The sequence below is a fragment of the Neolamprologus multifasciatus genome, chromosome 14 (genome assembly GCF_963576455.1).
Source record: "Neolamprologus multifasciatus chromosome 14, fNeoMul1.2, whole genome shotgun sequence".
In the NCBI taxonomy this organism is placed as follows: Eukaryota; Metazoa; Chordata; class Actinopteri; order Cichliformes; family Cichlidae; genus Neolamprologus; species Neolamprologus multifasciatus.
In genome coordinates this window covers 23,298,686-23,316,980 of record NC_140452.1, presented here as the reverse complement: position 1 = coordinate 23,316,980, position 18,295 = coordinate 23,298,686, and the positions used below count along the sequence as shown (strand labels likewise).

The 18,295-nt window shown below is 39.9% G+C and overlaps 1 protein-coding gene across 5 annotated transcripts in view; it reads left to right on the top strand.

Annotated features, from left to right (window-relative positions):
* Positions 1–18,295, top strand: part of dync2h1 (dynein cytoplasmic 2 heavy chain 1) — a 119,678-nt gene that overhangs the window by 14,611 nt on the left and 86,772 nt on the right. For all 5 annotated transcript variants that reach the window (XM_085183854.1, XM_085183855.1, XM_085183856.1 and 2 more), the window contains exons 22-45: positions 99–226; positions 509–658; positions 771–976; positions 1,178–1,333; positions 1,445–1,559; positions 2,225–2,395; positions 2,937–3,095; positions 5,465–5,538; positions 5,747–5,896; positions 6,299–6,431; positions 6,525–6,642; positions 6,814–6,926; positions 7,124–7,237; positions 7,350–7,491; positions 10,848–11,053; positions 12,008–12,190; positions 12,406–12,588; positions 12,884–13,107; positions 13,367–13,482; positions 16,556–16,755; positions 16,867–16,998; positions 17,201–17,333; positions 17,594–17,801; positions 17,903–18,032. In XM_085183854.1, coding sequence (XP_085039980.1) covers positions 99–226; positions 509–658; positions 771–976; positions 1,178–1,333; positions 1,445–1,559; positions 2,225–2,395; positions 2,937–3,095; positions 5,465–5,538; positions 5,747–5,896; positions 6,299–6,431; positions 6,525–6,642; positions 6,814–6,926; positions 7,124–7,237; positions 7,350–7,491; positions 10,848–11,053; positions 12,008–12,190; positions 12,406–12,588; positions 12,884–13,107; positions 13,367–13,482; positions 16,556–16,755; positions 16,867–16,998; positions 17,201–17,333; positions 17,594–17,801; positions 17,903–18,032 — 3,644 coding nt within the window. The remainder of the gene's footprint in view (positions 1–98; positions 227–508; positions 659–770; positions 977–1,177; positions 1,334–1,444; positions 1,560–2,224; positions 2,396–2,936; positions 3,096–5,464; positions 5,539–5,746; positions 5,897–6,298; positions 6,432–6,524; positions 6,643–6,813; positions 6,927–7,123; positions 7,238–7,349; positions 7,492–10,847; positions 11,054–12,007; positions 12,191–12,405; positions 12,589–12,883; positions 13,108–13,366; positions 13,483–16,555; positions 16,756–16,866; positions 16,999–17,200; positions 17,334–17,593; positions 17,802–17,902; positions 18,033–18,295) is intronic.

Here is an 18,295-nt window from a genome sequence, read left to right as displayed (position 1 = left end):
CATTTCTTCAGCTCTAAGATATCCCCTTTGCTCTCACTTTCCCTTTCCTTTTCTGTTTTCTTTTTTTGAAAGTATATTCTCTTCCTTCTTGCTTGCAGGCCACACACAAGCAATAGAAACTTTTGTGACAGAATCAATGGAGGCCTTGTCCACTCGACCAGAGAGTATGGAGGAAATTGGTGCGGCTAGTGCCAAATATAACCAGATACTTGACCGCAAACCTGAAGTAAGACACAAGCACTCCTAAACCCAGTTCGTTAGGGTTTTTTGTAAATTTCTTCCTTCCTTGTTTGTGGGTAATTTTAGAATTAAAGGTTAACTTTCATACATCTAGTAAAACATTTTGCTCCCTGTCAAAGAAATAAAAGCTTTGTCTTCATTAATGCATTTTACAGTATGTCTTGTTATATTTCTGATTGATTTATAGCATTGGTCCTATAAGTCCACAAGGAACGGTCTAAAATTTAACCATGTCATTTGAAACAAACTGCTTCATGTCTATACACAGATTCTACCTCAGTTCCAATTTGCTGAGGAGAAGAACCGCTTGCTACGTGCGGTGGCTGGAGCTGGGCTGGACTCTCTCTCTTCACTCAGGGCCAAGTGGGACAAACTGGAGCTTGTCATGGAGAGCCACCAGCTAATGGTCAAAGACCAGGTGACATATACTCATACAGACACACTTAGATCAGCTTATTGCTCCAATTGGTTTTTCAGATCCTGTTTTCCTCAGAATGACTCCTTCTTTTTCATGCATGGTACTCTCTTAGGTGGAGGTGATGCGAAGTTATGCGGCCAGTCGTATCGATGTTTACAGGGCAGATCTGGAGCGGTTTAAGGCACGCTGGGATCAGCTAAAACCTAAAGATGAGATGCTTGAGACTGGTGATCATGCTGCCCTGCTTGCATGTCTTCAGACAATCAGGGACAAACAGCAAGAGTTTGAGGAGCTAGAGCTTGTCCGCACTAAGCTGCTGTACGTTTATTTTCTTTCAGGTTTATTCACTAAGAGATTTAGAAAGTATTTAGGATTTTTATTTCCTTTATCATGTGCCACATGAAAAACTTGTACAAGGTCATTTTCAGTTATGACTTTGTTTGCGACTAAATCTGGTGTGAAGAGATTGCATTTAGTTCAATTACGGCCAAAAGTTTGACTCTCCTGTGCTCTCCTCAGTGAAGACTGTGCCTATTTCAATCTGGAGACTCTGTCTTTCTCTGTGGCCGAAGAGACAAAAAGAGACATGGAGGAATGCAGCCAAATGTGGGGTCTGTATGAGGAGTGGCACCAAGGGTTCTCAGAGAAGGCCCAGGAAGACTGGATATCATTCAGGTAGAGGGGGGTGATGTTTAGGGCTCATATCTTAACTTTTACGTAGAGTATTTTTTAATCAGTACTATGTGTTTAGTCATGTAATTGTGTGTTGTTTCTTTTAATTTACAGGAGTAAAACATATGTATTTGAGGAGTTTTTGTTTACCTGGCAAGACAGACTAAGAAAACTAGAGCAACCCACTGTGATGTCTGTTAAACTACAAGGGGAAGTCGACAAATACAAGGTATATACTAGTACAGTTCAAGTAATAATATATCGGCTGAATCAGATATCCAGAAAAGTTATTCTGGTTCTTGTTGGAGTTTACTCAGAAAATGTCACAGCAATTAGCTGCTACATTTTGATATACAGTTTGTTTAAGTGGAAACATGACTTAAAAATGTACACAGTTCCATCCTTTCTCCTCGTTTCTCCTTTTTGAGGCAGGGTACACCCTGGACAGGTCGCCAGTCTGTTGCAGGACTAACACATAGACACAGACAACCATTCCCACTCACATTCACACCTATGGGCAGTTTAGAGTTTCCATTTAACCGATCCCCACTAACTGCATGTCTTTGGACTGTGGGAGAAAGCCGGAGTACCCGGAGAGAACCCACGCAAATGAGGGGCGAACATGCAAACTCCACACAGAAAGCTCCCGGCCTGATGGTGGAATTGAAATCAGGGAACAGTAAGGGGCAACAGTGCTGCCCTGTCGTACCACCATGCCACCCCCGATGGGGAATCCCCGCAAAGGTGGGATGTTCCCTCGGGGGCGCCCTGGCTGTGACGTCTCATTTGAATCTACACGGCTGTGAGGGAAATCTTTATTCTGACTTTATAAGTGAGCTAATTACATATCTTGTTTGTTTTTTGTTTCCTTTTTTTTTTCGTCTCAATATCTAGAACATGATTCCAGTGCTGAAGTATGTACGTGGGGACCACCTGTCTCAGGACCACTGGTTGGACATGTTCCGTTTACTAGGCCTCCCAAGAGGGATGACTTTAGAGAGACTAACCTTTAGTGACCTTCTTGCTGTGGCAAATACCATCATAGAGAAAGCAATGGAGCTCAAGGTCTGTACAAACACACTTTTGAAATTGGATATAAATGTATTTTTTAGTGCCCTTATCTTTAGGGAATCAGAACTCAGTAATTTTCAGTAATGGCATGATAAAGATCGTAACTGATATCTATAAAGCTGCTTTGGCCTGCATTTGTATATTTGGATTGGCCCGAGTTTAGCCTTAATCGTGTGTCGTGCAACATGTAGTATACATGGGGTAACGAGAAGCGATTAACACCTCACGACCAGCTCCCGATCAAGAAAATTGCAAGAAAATCAAACCTGTTTGAAATCCTGAGGGTATTAAAGCAACCTCTCACACTGTGCACGAACAAACACAGAAATGGAAGTGAAAAAGTCAGTACATCACGACTCGAAGCTGAGAAATGTTAGTCTTCCAGGTTTTTTGGAAAAAGTTTGGACATGTTGGCAGATTTCAGTGATGTGCTGGAAATGTAATGAGGCAAACGGGTGGTCCACACGCAAAACCCAATATGACTGATGCAAAGGCGTGTGTTTTTTGTGTGTGCATGTGGTGCACATTGATATAGGATCTGAACAGTCGTGCTCAGGCGGAGGTGACGATCAGAGAAGCTCTGAGGGAGCTGGATTTGTGGGGAGCTGCAGCTACCTTCACCCTCACTGAGTACACAGACAGCAGTGGGCGCACTCTCACCCTCATCAAGGACTGGAAGGATATTGTCAACCAGGTAGATATATGGAGCACACATTAAAAAAAAAGACATCAACTCAGCTGTTGTGTACAAAAATAAAATGCAGATTTGGTTCACAATGCCACAGTGAACCTCTGAAGTTTGACTAGGAAAGTAAATTGAGTTTTTTTTTTAATTGGTTAGAGTTGACCATAAATCATTTTATGAAAAATAGTCACATCTCCTGGATGGACCTTGCTATTCAGAAGGTCCATGTTTCGATCCTCAGCTCCTGCAACGCTAAATTTAAGTGCCTTTAGGCAAGATCCTGAATCGTCATTACCATTTGATGCCTCCATCTAGGTTTGCAGGTGTTACATTAAAAATTTGAGTGTAAAAAGGTACTGTATAAATTGCAGTTCATTTATTGTGGACTAAACTAGGAGAAGGTTGAACACAGAGATCTAATGTAGTTAGATCAGGTGCAGTTAGCCTATAAGAAATTGCTGGGCAGCACAGTGCTTGAGATAGTTCAGAGAAATAAGCTAGAAATTAGCTACTTACTTATAGTAAAAAGAATACAAATCGAGATTAAAACCCCTGAAATGTATCCACTTGTTGAAATTCATTAGAGAAGCACCTCTTTGCTAAGATGGAAATGATGGCCAAATAGGAAACTTTAGACATTTTGAACATTCAAGTGGCTAATGAGATTTTTCTGTTTAATGACTCCAGAGAGACAAACAGGCAAATCTTGGCACTTGCATCCCTTTTTGAAAAACAGCTTCAGTTATCTGCTGCGCTCATTCGTCCTCATCTTGCTTTACATTTGTCCTGCTGTAGTTAATCTTTTGCCTGTCTAGACTGGATTGTTTTAAATTTTCTATATTGTTCACTATTGAATCTGCGATGGCCTCTAGATATAATTGAGCTTCATTATATCCTTGGATAGGGTGGCACAAGATTGCTGCTTCTTTCCTCTAGTTTAATTTATCAGAGGAAATTGAATAAGAAAAAGAGCCACAAAGGGATTTGCTGCAATTATACACTTTTTTTGTACTAAAGTATTGCTTTTAGTGATTTAGGCTAATGTGGTTTAAGATACTTCTTGAACACAAATGTATCTGAACAGGAGCCCTGAATATACCACATATGGACAAAAGTACAAGACTGCCTACACATACAGCACAGGAGCTTCTCAGCTATGGAAACTTCATCTCAGCAAACTCAGTTTTTGTGCTGATCTTAATGCCAAAGGCGGTCTGGTCGACTTACTGAGTCAACAGAGTGAGGGCAACTTTTACGGACTATGCACCTCAGCACTTGCCGCTCTGACACTTTGAGGCTGAGTTTCAGTGGTTTCTGGAAAACTTCCACTTTGTAGTAATGCCACTTATTGTGAAATATTTAGAAGGGAAGAAATTTCACAAGCTGACTTGTTGCATCAGTGCCACACTTGAATCCAATGAACTCTTTAGAACAGGGGTCTCAAACCAAAATGGGCTGTGGGCCACTGTTGGCACTGTCATCTCATTGGAGGGCCACTTTAGTGTTCAAGTAATACAAAAAACAAACAAACACAAAAACACCCACAAATATTTCCAGCTAGTTTTCTTTAAATGTCAAATATTGTAAGACAAATCTGCAAATGTGAACGCAATTTTTTTTCCTCACTCTTAACTGAGGCCTTTCAACTGCTACTACTTTGAACTAACAAATAATAAAATTGTTACTGTCTTTCTGATCAAATGTGTGGCAGCACTTCTACTCTAATTTTGCTTGTATTTAACAAAATAAAAATGCAGACGTAAGTGTACACATTAGTTTTTGACTTCTAGTGAAAATTGTTTTCTTTACAAATAACTCTCACGGAACCAACACAGCCAATCCCTCAACATGTTTGCACTCTCTGCTCATATTGTTTTCATGTTAAATAATTTTTTGCTTTTTAAAGAACTTATTTCAACATTGCATTCAGCAACAAACAAACCATGCCTAACAAAAAAAAGTTCAATATGTAATTGCATTACATTTCTTCACGTCAATATACGGGCTGCAAGTAGGAGTGACGTGGGCCACAAGTGGCCCCCGGGCTGAAAGTTTGAGACCCCTGCTTTAGAATGACCCATACATAAGGTTTGTAGAGGCTTACCAAGATCGAACCCACTGTGTCTGATTGTGAAACAGTGTTATTGTTTTTTTAAAAAAATATTATATAATTAGTACTTGCTTCTTTAAATGTTGCTGTCCATATTTACATGTAAATGTTGCCCTGGTTTCAGTACATCAGTGAAATGTTATGTCAGGCAGTTCAAATAAAAGAGCTTACTTGACTCAATTGTTAGGGAGACATAGTTGACACTAAATGCCTAAATGACATCTTATGTATTAGGTATTACGTTTTCACCATTTCTCTGTCTATCTAGGTGGGAGATAATCGCTGTCTGCTGCAGTCGCTGAAGGATTCCCCTTATTACCGCAGCTTCCATGACAAGGTCAGGTCAAGGTCTTTAAATCTATGAATAAACTTTAAACTTAATTTTTTTTATGTATGGAAAAAGTACTTTTCACATACCTTTCTCAGCTTGTATTGGTACATGCAGTTTTTAAAAAAAAAAAAATTGGTTCATTTATATATTAACATTTAATCCCTGATGAAGAAACTGTGACAAAGGTTTGAGTATTTACTCCACGTATATCCAGGTCAGTCTGTGGGAAGTTCGTCTGTCCGACTTGGATGAGTATCTGCTCAGTCTGAATGCCATCCAGAGGCGCTGGGTTTATTTGGAGCCCATTTTTGGACGAGGAGCATTGCCCCGAGAGGAGGCTCGCTTCAAACGAGTTGATGAAGACTTCAGGTACAGTGTGTGCAGCTCTGTGTAATAACACAAATGAAGCGTTTGCCCATTTAGGCACAATGGTGGCTAACACTGATACTTCATTGCAAGAACGTTCCTGATTTGGACCTTTCCTTCCTGAATGTGCGCACTCACTATGAGTGCATGAGTTTTCTTTGGGTAGTCTAGCTTCCTCTGACAGTTGAAAGACTTCCATGTTTGCAATGTATAGAATAAAACACTATTTGACTGTGTGGTTAAATGTGGCTTGTAGTCTGAAGCACTTTGAGTGTTCAGTAAGATTAGAAAACCACTATATACTACATGTGATAATATACCATAATATACCAACCACATGTGGCTTCTCTTTTGCTGACAAATAGAAACTGGCATAACTGAACATTTTCTCGCTCCGTGTCTTAGGTCTATAATGTCAGACATCCAGAGAGACAACAGAGTTGTTTCTCTGAGTTCGAGGGCTGGCATCAGAAACTCCCTCGTCACCATACTGGACCAACTACAGCGCTGCCAAAAGTCACTCAATGAGTTCCTGGAGGTGAATACGCACGTGTGAAAAGACATTTGCTTTCTTTCACATGGGTTTCAAATATCACCACTACCTAAATGTGGTTTTGTGTCTGCATCACAGGAGAAACGGTCTGCCTTCCCACGGTTCTATTTCATTGGAGATGATGATCTGTTAGAAATTCTTGGGCAGGCAACCAACCCTAGTGTCATCCAGTCACACCTAAAAAAACTCTTTGCAGGTCAGACATGTGTGTTCTTACATTCTGTTGTTGCTGATGATCGTTTGCATTTATCTGCTGTCGCTCTGTCTTCTGCCCGTTTCCCCCTTTTGTTATATTTGTTCATATTGTTTGAATCATAGTGGTTGTATTGGATAGTGAAGGTAGTCTGCATATATATTCCCTTTGCAGGCATCCACAGTGTTGTGTTTGATGAGCAATGCCAGCACATTGTCGCCATGTGTTCTTTGGAGGGAGAAATTGTGCCACTCAGAAATATTGTACACATTTCCAGCCTTGTGGAGGTAAAGCTATGAATGTATATAAATGGATAAATAGTATTATCATTGTTGGAGGTCTAAAGAGGTACTTGTAGTATGTTTATCCTTTTTAAAAATGTATTCTAAGCAACACAAATGTTTATTCATTTTAAACGTTTTATACGCTTTTTCTTTGAACCTTCCTTTGTGGTTCTGCATAAACAGTTTTCCTTCGTTTCTAGGTGTGGTTAAGTGAGCTGTCTGTGGAAATGAAGGAGACCCTAAAGCACTTGCTGTATGAATGTGTGTCGGCAGCAAAGAAAGGGGAAGTGGACCCCTCTCGTTATCCATCACAGGTGCACACACTCATTTATACTGCTTTTTAAAAAAATTCTTTAAAGCTTGTGATGTAAAAGAAAATGTGTTTTTTCTCCCCAGCATTAAACAATGTTGCATTTTTTCGTGTAGATCCTGTGTCTGGCTGAGCAAATCCAATTTACTGAAGATGTGGAAAGAGCTATAAAAGAACAAAATTTGCATCAGTTGGAGTTGGAGCTTAACAGCAAATTAGAAGTCTATACCACAGTGGACACCAGCTCTGATAACACAGGTAGGGACCACATTTGTGTTTAAGCATCGAGGAAGATAAAGTATGTGTGCCCATTCAGACCGGTGTAACGTTTCCCTGAACTACATGAAATTCTGCACACATGATATGGATTTTATTTAACATATACGTTTAGCTTAGTGTGTGCATACAAGGATTAAAAAAACTTACAGTTAAAAGCAATTTATAACCAACATTAATGAATAAACATCAAATCTGTGATTATTACAACCAGCCAGTTTCTTTCTTCTTATTATTTCCACTCCTCCCTTTAGGGATGGCCATAACAGGTCATCTTACTCTCACTCTATCCCTAGCATCTTCTTCTGTCACACAAACCCTCTGCAGGCCCTCCTTTACTTCATGCCTGAACCTTTTATGTGGACTTCCTCTTTTCTTTTTGCCTGGTAGCTGTCTTCAACGTCCTTTGCCCAATATATCCACTACCTCTCTTTTGCTCATGTCCAAAACAGTCTCAGCCTTGCATCTCTGACTTCATCTCCCATCCCAGCTGCCATAGGGCGAGAGGTTGGGTACATGCTGGACAGGTTGCCAGTCTGTCACAGGGCTAACACAGAGAGACCGACAACCATTCACACTGTCATTCACATCTGAAGCATATTAAAGCCAATCACCAATTAACCTAACCCTACTAACATGCCTGTCTTTGGAGTGCTTGAGGAAGCCGTAGTATCTGGACAGAACCCACACAGACACGAGGAGAACAAGCAAACTCCACACAGAAAGGCCCTGGCCAGATCCAGGACCATCTTACTGTTAGGCTTTGAGGCAACAGTAATCACCATGTCACTGTGTTCACCAGTGTTTCTACAGTTTTTCTTCCTCTAATCCAAGTATTCAGCTAAACATAGACGCTAGCTTTAACATTATATATAAAGTGATACAATATAACTGGGCTACTTGAGTGGAGTCCTATGACCCCTAGTGGCCATATTGGCAATTAGAATTGCCAATATTGACTGGTTACGATCTCTGACATAAGGGTAATACACAGAAAGACAGAAGAAGTTGTGATAAACAGGAACTATGCAATGTTTTTTCCCCAAGAGGTCTTAAAATATACACTTGATGTGTGATTTTTCTTTCTCTCTCTGTGGTTATTTCTACAGCTAATTTCACAACCCTTATTTTAGTTTTTGACCTTTCTGTGAGAGTCCAGATAAACAATTGCTACTTAATATGTGTACTTAATCTATATCAGATACTGATCCAAATCTCAGGCTTGGTTGAATCTGTTGGGATTATGAGATGAGTGGGAAATTAATTCCAAATGAGTGTATCACTCATAGTCTCCTAGGAAGCTGCAAAGGGGCAGTAGCATGCTTTAAATCTGTAGGCAACATATCTGACAGGCGAATTTAATGACCCGGGGATGAATATATGGCTGCATAAAGCATAACAGCCGACTTTTGCCTCAGAACTCAAATCTGCTTTACTTTTAGATTTAAACAAGTTACTCATTCATGAGATGAAAAGCGCCAGCAGTACCGACATTTCACAGGACATTGGCGTTCTGGGAAATGGTCAAATTCCAAATCTCTTCTGTCATTTTCTTCATGCTTAACTTCAGCGTGTGGGCTAAATTTGCTTTTAGACTTTTTCACACAGTTGTAGAATACCTTTTATTTTAGTACAGCACTGGATTATATTATATGGAGATATTATATTCTTACATGCACACCTTTTCCATTTATGCCTGTAGCAGTTATTTCCATGATAATACATTATTAAATTACTGGCTTCTGTGTAAAAAACCAAAATATATGGCAATGTTTCTTAGAGATTTCATTAGATAGGACTGACACGCCTAGGTGGTGATGTACTGTGATATTGCAAGTGCTGTTTCTTTTAGCTGTTAAAGAAAAAAAAGAAGGCTTTGGAGTAATTCACTTCTTGTGTCAGGATGGCGCCTGGGGAAGTTTTCATTTTGTTTTCTACTGAAAATGACAAGCTGTATCAAATTGGGGGCTTTTGATAGTTGAAAAGGTTATTATGACTAAACCAGTGTAAAGGCTGCAAAGGCTCATTTTGGACTATTTTGAGTGGTCGTGTCGCTTATTAGTTTTAACTTAACTAACAATGTCTTACTTTTGCTCATTTATGATTCATTTTGAGAGGAAATCATGGATGCAGGACACCGTTGTGAAAAGGGGTTAAAAAGGGTAAAATCCCTATGTGATGTGCTTTCTTTTAACACTAGTTTGTCTCAAGTGGCTATAAAGTGCTGGGACTGATTAAAGCAGCAAAAGTAATGGCAAGAAAGACAATCTAATTACCCAGTCTGCCTAAAATGTCCATAAACTCCACAGGAAGTGAGGAGCCATTTGTTGGTGAGGCAAGACAGGATACATTTGGCATACATTTGCTGAAGTAATTTGTATGCATCTCTAGCTAGGCTGTCACTATTGATGCATACATGTCAACAAGACTCTAAAAGATGCATAAAAGGTGGCTTGAAGTGGTCATTCTCAGCTTCAGAGATAAATGTAAAAAGGAGTGTAGCCATAATTGATTTTGGGGGGTTGCTAGGCAAAAAAAATACACATATAAACAGACCCAGAAGCACCAGTGCTCTCTCTGGGCCTTTGTTCGGACTGAGGGAAAGCAGAAAATATTCCTGTGGTCTGACAGGTCAAAATTTTAAACTCCTCCAGGCTAAACAGAAGGGCCATCACTCAACTTGTTGTAAGCACACAGTACAAAAGCCAGCATCCTTGATGGTATCAGTGCGCATTAGTGCACAGGGCACGGGCAACTTGCCCATACTGAAAGGCCCTTTTAATACTGAATGATATGTATGTGGTTTCTTTGGCCTTTAAAAGAACATTTACTGCTTTCCAGCGATGTCTTTTGGGGAGAAGGCCTTGCTTATTTCTGTTATATAAGCTCAAATGCTATTTTTAATACAAATTACAATCCCCTGAAGTCAAGAACTGACACCTGTTTGGAATGATCACCACTTTACCAAAAGAAAGAGAGAGAAATCCCGTATCAAGCAAGAATGTAAAATCAGGGTTACAGCTGCTGGTCTAATCAGTTCCATAAAACTTGAACAGTGATGAACTGAAGAGGTAATGCAGCACAGTTTTTAATGTTTAAATGTGTTGCCTGAGTCATGCTGAAAAAAATCATATTGTTTATTTCAGAATTTCTCAGTTCTACACTGTGGTTTATTCAAATTCAATACACTATTGTAACAAATATTAACTATTTCCTGGCCTGGTTAAATCCAGCACCCTGCGTTTACAGATACAATGCTCTTTTATGTCAGAAATGTGATATTTGTGTACTTTTACAGGTTCTGACACCCTAAAATTTATGCATGTCTCCTTGTACAGAGTCTAGTGTCCTGCAATTGAAGCTGAAGGCCTTGATCCTGGATATTATCCACAACATCAGTGTGGTGAAGCAACTTAACCAGGCAGGAGTTACCACTACTGACGCCTGGGCCTGGAAGAAGCAGCTTCGGTTCTATATGGGGCCGGACCAATGCTGCCACATACATATGGTGGATGCACAATTCAGCTATACCTATGAATACCAGGTGTGATATAGTGCAAACGTGTTGTATATGCGTTCCTCTTTTCAATTACACAAATGGGACAAACCAAAACATTCAGTGATGTTTCCTGCACTCCAGTTAATCTTTACTTGACATTTTGTTTTGCTAATTAAGAATATTAAACCACAGGAAATTAAATCTGCTTTCTTAGCATTCATTTTACAGCACATTGACTTGCAATGGAGGAAAGCAGCAGACATTTTCAACAGCAAGCTGTGCCATTTGTTATTAGTCTATTTTTACAGATGATAAATGACTGACATCATGTCTAATTTTATAACCATAACAAAAATTACTATATTCACGTGTAACAACCAAAAAAAGGAAACCAAATATCTAAATCTAGCCAAAATATGGCAAGGGTTTAATATTCAGGTGAAGCCTTATAACATTTTGTTCATTCTGTAGCTACTTTCAGTATGACCCAGGTAAGCTAGTATTAGGAGCACATACATTTTCTTAATCCCAGTTTATATCAGTAATAATTACACTATAGGCAGGAGTTTGGGGGCTGGATCAGCTTTATCACAAGCTATCGTTAAACAGTTTTTGCAGTGTGGCAGGCTGTATCCTGCTTATGGGAGCTGTTGTGTAGGTGTTGATCAATGTATTTGAACCTATTTTTTTAACCTTTGGGGGGCACTGTTTATGCAGGGATAAGGAGCACGTGTAATACAGTGCCTTCTTGCATTTCCACTCTGCAGTTTTCTACAACCACATCCAGACTCCCGTTTACTTTTCATTTCTTTGCCCGTCCATCATTCATTTGTCACGTCTTTCCTTTTCCATTCATTTCCTTTATTTTTTGACGAGTTTGTTTCAGTCTCCATCGTGTCCCTTCACCCATATCTCCGATTCTGTCTGGCCACCATCACTTTCCTCTGCTGTCTTTATTCCTAATTTTAATCTTTAATCTTATCTCTTACTGCCTCCCAGGGGAATGTGGCTAAGCTGGTGCATACTCCACTGACTGATAAATGCTACCTGACTCTGACCCAGGCAATGAAGATGGGGCTCGGGGGGAACCCTTATGGGCCAGCCGGCACAGGCAAGACTGAGTCCATCAAAGCCTTAGGAGGGCTGTTTGGACGTCAAGTGCTGGTGTTCAACTGTGACGAGGTGTATAGATGCTTCTGTGAAAAGCAAAAAATATATACAAAGCGAAAGCTACAACTAAAGACATGTGGATACAATATATCCATGAATCACATATGTGCAGTAGTAGACACACACATACACTAACCTTTTGATTAGTCCACACACATGCGCAAACAAAGTAGGATTGCAAATTGAGTACAAATGACAACGACTGTTTTTTTTGGTCTGTTTTTCAGGGTATCGATGTGAAGTCAATGGGACGGATCTTTGTGGGGTTGGTGAAGTGTGGAGCATGGGGCTGCTTTGACGAGTTTAACCGTTTAGAGGAAGCAGTACTGTCTGCAGTTTCCATGCAGATTCAGGCCATTCAAGACTCTCTCAAACACCATAAGAACACATGTGATCTGCTAGGGAAGGAGGTCAGAAAATAAACAAATGCAGACAAAAACAATAATGCTGAACACCAGGTCATTCTGATTTCTCAAGCCCACCTCAGTAATTTATGACACTTTCTCATGATATACAATTATTTTTTTCTATTTTTTTTAACTGTCTTTCAGTCAAATCAGTCCCACAGTAAATTATTTATGTTTTCATATATGGCGTAAAAACGGGATTTGTCATAATTCAAGAAGGAACTGCTTAAACTTTACTCATGCCAGTTTTAAAAAATCATAATATTGAGAACATGTTCTTACTTTGTTCATCCTCTAGGTGGAATTGGACCCTAATTCTGGAGTCTTTATCACATTAAACCCGGCAGGAAAAGGCTATGGAGGCAGACAGAAACTTCCAGACAACCTAAAGCAACTGTTCAGGCCTGTGGCCATGAGCAGGCCAGACAATGAGCTCATTGCTGAAGTCATCCTCTACTCCGAGGGCTTCAAAAATGGAGAAATACTGGGATGCAAACTGGTAGCAATCTTCAACCTGGCAAGGTAGAATTAAGTCATTTTTGGTTTGGATTAGGGTCAAATTGACATGCAATGTGCGTCACCTGATATCTGTGTTGTGTGTGATTTTTGTGTTTCACGTGTTATTAAATGGACTTTACGTTTTAGCGTTAATAGTATGCTGTTGCTTGATTTTTGTGGATAAATTACCCTTTCTGCCTCCCACCACTGACTGTTACAGACAATGCTACCGCCAACTGCGAGTGTGTGATGTGTAAAAATGTGCCTTTATTTCTTTCTCCAGAGAGTTGTTGACTCCTCAGCAACACTATGACTGGGGTTTGCGAGCTCTAAAGACAGTGCTGAAGGCCTGCGGCGATCTCCTGCAGCAACACAGAAGGAATCGCAACAAAGAAAAGAGTAAGACCCCCTCTGGGTGTTTTTCCTTTTTTTTTATATAGATTATTTCTGTGAGGCATTTTTATTTTTTTCTTCTCCAATATTGTGTCAAGAAAGTTTTGAGGGGTGCCAGTATAGCTCACTGGGTTGAGCAGGCAACTCATATGCCACAAGATTATTCCAGAGACCAAGGTTTGATTTCGTACCGGGCCAAATGCTACATCCCTTCCCCCTGCTCTCCCCAACCTTTCTTGTCCACCTTCAGCCTGTCACATCATTACAACGGCTAAAAAGGCCAAAAATATATTTTAAAAGAAAGTTAGGAGGAAATGGGTTAATCTTTGAGTCAAAATCAAACTCTTTGCCAAGTACAAAGGGTCAAAACTTTAACAATGCAAAGTACTAGGATTTTTATAAAATATAATGTGTTTTATTTGGGTTTATAAGTACACAACATTAATGGTAGACTTTCATTATAGCCAAGCAGCACCTGATGATTTGATTAATGATTTAATTCTGTCTGAAGCAGAGGTTGTGCTAATTTGTGAAATCATTTGGTGGGGTGAGAATGAAATCTATACTTAAGAGGGAGCTGCACATAATCTGAGAAATTGCCTTAAGCCACTTGAGTCAACACTGATTGAGACTACAAGTCTGAAAGTTGTGGGCTGCATATTTGTTTAGTCAATTTACACATTCTTTATTCTAGTCCTACAGATGAGTTACAGTGATGTATTGTACTTAACAAAAATAGGCATAATTAGAAAGAACATCCCTCTGGGTAGAGTTTTGAAAGTCTACTGTTGTATTCAAGACATTTCTCATCTAGAGGCTGAATTTAAACAAACAGACACACTTTTTTAGGGGTTCTTGGCTGTTGCTGTTTCTCCAGCTAAATAACTTTTTGCTATGGGCTTCTCTCACTCCCCTTGTGGGCAGCTGCTGCACAGATGCTTCAAAGCTGCCCTGGCTGATGATGACCTTGGGAGCTAAACCCAAAAGCCTTAAGTTACCTCGATGCCTCATACTGGCACCACTGGTCTGTTGTTGGCATAGGGAAACATTATGATGTGTGGTTTTCACGCTCCTGACATGATTTCCAATGAGAAATCAAAGTCAACATTTCATCCACTGGTGTGTCACTCAGCTGGATCCAAGAGATTAGCAGTGACTTGGGGGTAATTGTGATTGGGTAAAGTTGGGCCATTTAATTAACATAAAAAGCAGCTATGTGTAAAACTTCTGCTCCTTGATGGAGAACACATATAGTATGGGATATCATATCCCCTCATGGTATATGTCAAGAACAGAGTGCAGGTCCTCAGATTATTATTATTATTTTTTTTAATATCGGTTGTTCACCCTAACCCTGGGGTACACCCAGAACATATAGGAGAAATTATATTTTCCGTATGGGAATACTTTGGGGTATGGAGTAACTGAGGGATCCCAAAGTGTCGAGTCTCACTGAGTGAGAGGATGTCTGGTTCGCCTGCTGCCACTGTAACATGACTTAATATAAGCAAAATAGGATGGATGGATAGATGTTAAAAAATATATAGTTCAATCCATTGTGTTTATTGGAGACCGGACTCTTGTCCTGGTGAAGGATCATTCAACACATCATAAATAAATATATCTCAAAGGCAAAGTAAGCGTAACTGTGCTGTCATGTAACATCCAAACCACTCTTTTAATATAATCTGATTGTTTTAATCGACTAAAGTTAAAGGAGCCCAAAAGACTATTGACACTTTTAATAATAATAACACCCTTTGTCAGACTGACATATTTGGCTCATTGGCGTTATTGAAAAAGAAGTTTTAGCCTCTTCAGACTTTTTAACTTCTTCATCCACCTCAGAAGTAGATGAAGCTGTAACAGAAATCTCGACGCAGTCTCTGATAATAAAAAAAAAGAAAAAAGTGGCAACTTTTCTAAGTCTAGTTGAAAATCTACTTTTTGGAAGTGCTGAAACTGCTATACTGATAGCAACCTTTGGACCTGAGGGATAGAAAGTTTTCGAGTTGACGTAAAGCATCGGAAGATAAGGTTACAGTTAAAAATTTGACTGGTCTGGAGATGCTTATCCTTTGCTCAACAGAGATACAATAAAAGTGTTTGGCTTAAATGTGCCTCTTTGTGTGGATATCTATTGAATGCAGCCGGATAAACACCACGAGTATACTTAAACAGAAGCCTTTTTTGTCCAGCTCTTTTTCTGTGCACATGCTGCGCTTGCCCTCTAAATATTCTAGTACGGACATGCCATGAATTGACATTTAGCTCAAGCACTTTCCCTAAAAACTTTTCTTCCCTCGGGTTTTTCATTTGTCTGTACTTTTGTCCTTCTGCATTCTCTCATCCCCAAACAACTTTGCCAGAGTGTTGTTGTTTACCTCTTCAATATTTCTTCCTCAGTTCCTGCTCCCTCCTCTAACCTCTTGTTAGCGCTCTCTTTCTCTGATACCTGGCTGTCGATGTTGCTCTCGTCCCGCTCGTTCGCAATCGGTGCCCTCTTTTTCTCACCCCAAAGGTCCCCTTCCCGCCTCTTGTTTTCAATAACCTCCCCCACTTCTACCTTGGTTTTACTCACCCTTTCCCTGATTCTATCATTCTTTCCTTTAAACCTTTCTCTTCCTCCACCACCCACCTTTTATCTGTCCAACACACAAACACACACACGCACACACAGATTCACAGACACATCGTGTGAACCTCTTGTCTGTCGATGAGTCCCTGAGGTTTTTCCTTGTGTTTGTCTCTGTATGTAGTCTGGCCAAGTGCGCTTCTCTGCAGAAAGACAAGAGATCAAAAGTATTGACAGTGTCTTAAATCGTGACAAGTTTTGGTAATTAGCACATTTTTCACTGGGGACATTTGCAAGAGCAAACCAATACTAAACTTTCCTCACCGTGTTTTTATATAATTTCCTTTTTTTGCCTTTTTCATAGTTTATAGCTGTTTTATAGTGTTAACCATACTCTTATTCAAGTATTTTTTATGCTTATCCCTGTTTTGGATTGAAATTAAATTTATATTAATTTCTTTTCTTTCTCTAACTCATTTTCTCTCTCTGTCCTACTACTTGCAGTTGAAGAGAGTAGTCTGGTAGTGCAGGCCTTAAGACTGAACACAATGTCCAAGCTGACCTTCGCCGATAGCTCTCGGTTTGATGCTCTGGTGAGAGATGTCTTCTCTGGGGTTGATTTCACTGACGTGGAGGACCAGATACTAACACATGCACTGGAACAAGTTTATAAGGAGGCACAGCTTGAACTTATACCCAGCCAGGTGTGTATATGAAGAATTCTAATAAACACTATGTGAACTGACATTGTTTGTTTTAAAGATGGTATAAGAAAATCAGAGATAGTTAAATGGAATAATTGTTGTCATTTATAGCTAAAGAAGGCATTGGAGCTAAATGAACAGCTAAGACAACGTATGGGCGTAGTTGTTGTCGGGCCAAGCGGAGCAGGCAAGTCCACACTGTGGAGGATGCTCAGGGCGGCTCTCGGCAAGACAGGAAAAGTGGTGAGTAGAGGGAGAACCTCCCGTCTTGAATTTAATGCTGTAACTGGAAAAAGTGATGTAATACAAGTCCTCTAAAATTGCATTATCACTGTCTGAGTTCCAGTGTTATTTAGCATATAAAAGAATCTAAAAAGCGACATTTTCAAAATTAAAGAAATTCTGCCTTGAGTTCCTTGCCAATTCACTTTTTTTTGTTTGGTAGGTGAAGCAGTACACAATGAATCCTAAGGCCATGCCCAGACAACAGTTGTTGGGACATATAGACATGGACACCAGAGAGTGGTCTGATGGCGTCCTCACCCACAGTGCCAGGAACGTGGTCAAAGAATCTCAGGGTAATAAGAGAGGGACACTGCTGGTTTGTGATTAACCAGATGTTTGACATTATTGCCCACTGAAACTGGAAAAGCGTTTGGCCATCACCAGAATCATCCAATTTCAAAGTGCTTTAATTCTGCAATGTTAAGCACTTGTGAACAAGTTTTGTATGTAAAACTTTTGAAATCAGATGATTCTTTCAGACACACCCAGTGTCGTGATTAATATCCTGTATGCACGCGTTGTAAACATAGGCATGTGTATTTGTGTTTTCTAGAGGTGAACTCTTGGATCGTGTGTGATGGCGACATTGATCCTGAGTGGATTGAGAGTCTGAATTCTGTCCTTGATGATAATCGACTGTTAACCATGCCCAGTGGCGAACGCATCCAGTTTGGACCTAATGTTAACTTCCTGTTTGAGACTCATGACCTCAGCTGTGCCTCACCAGCTACCATATCCCGCATGGGCATGATCTTTCTCAGGTCAGTCAGCCTATGCAGAAAGAGTTTTAAGCATTTATTTCTACCAAATCCCACCTTTTCAGTACTTGTCTCACTGGCATTTTACTTCCTCATATCTAAAGTGATGAGGACATTGATGTGGGTGCCTTGGTGAAGTCGTGGTTAAAGGGTCAGCCAGAAGAGTGTCACAATAATCTTGAAAACTGGCTGGGCGATTACTTCCAAAGATCTCTGGACTGGGTCCTCAAGCAGGTCAGCGTCCCACTGCTACACAGTGCATGAAAAGCAGTCACATCTTTTCATTGTTCTAAATGTTAAACACATCTTTTGTTTGGAACCTGACACAGTGGTGTCATCAGTGCGTATGCACTGAGCAACTTAGAACCTTGATCAGTTAACTTCATTTATACTTAGCAGTATTTATTATGATATATTTAATTGGTAACATTATGAAAGTGCAATCAAGTAACTGAAATGACTTGTGACCTTTCAGCTCAATGAACAGATCCATTTAT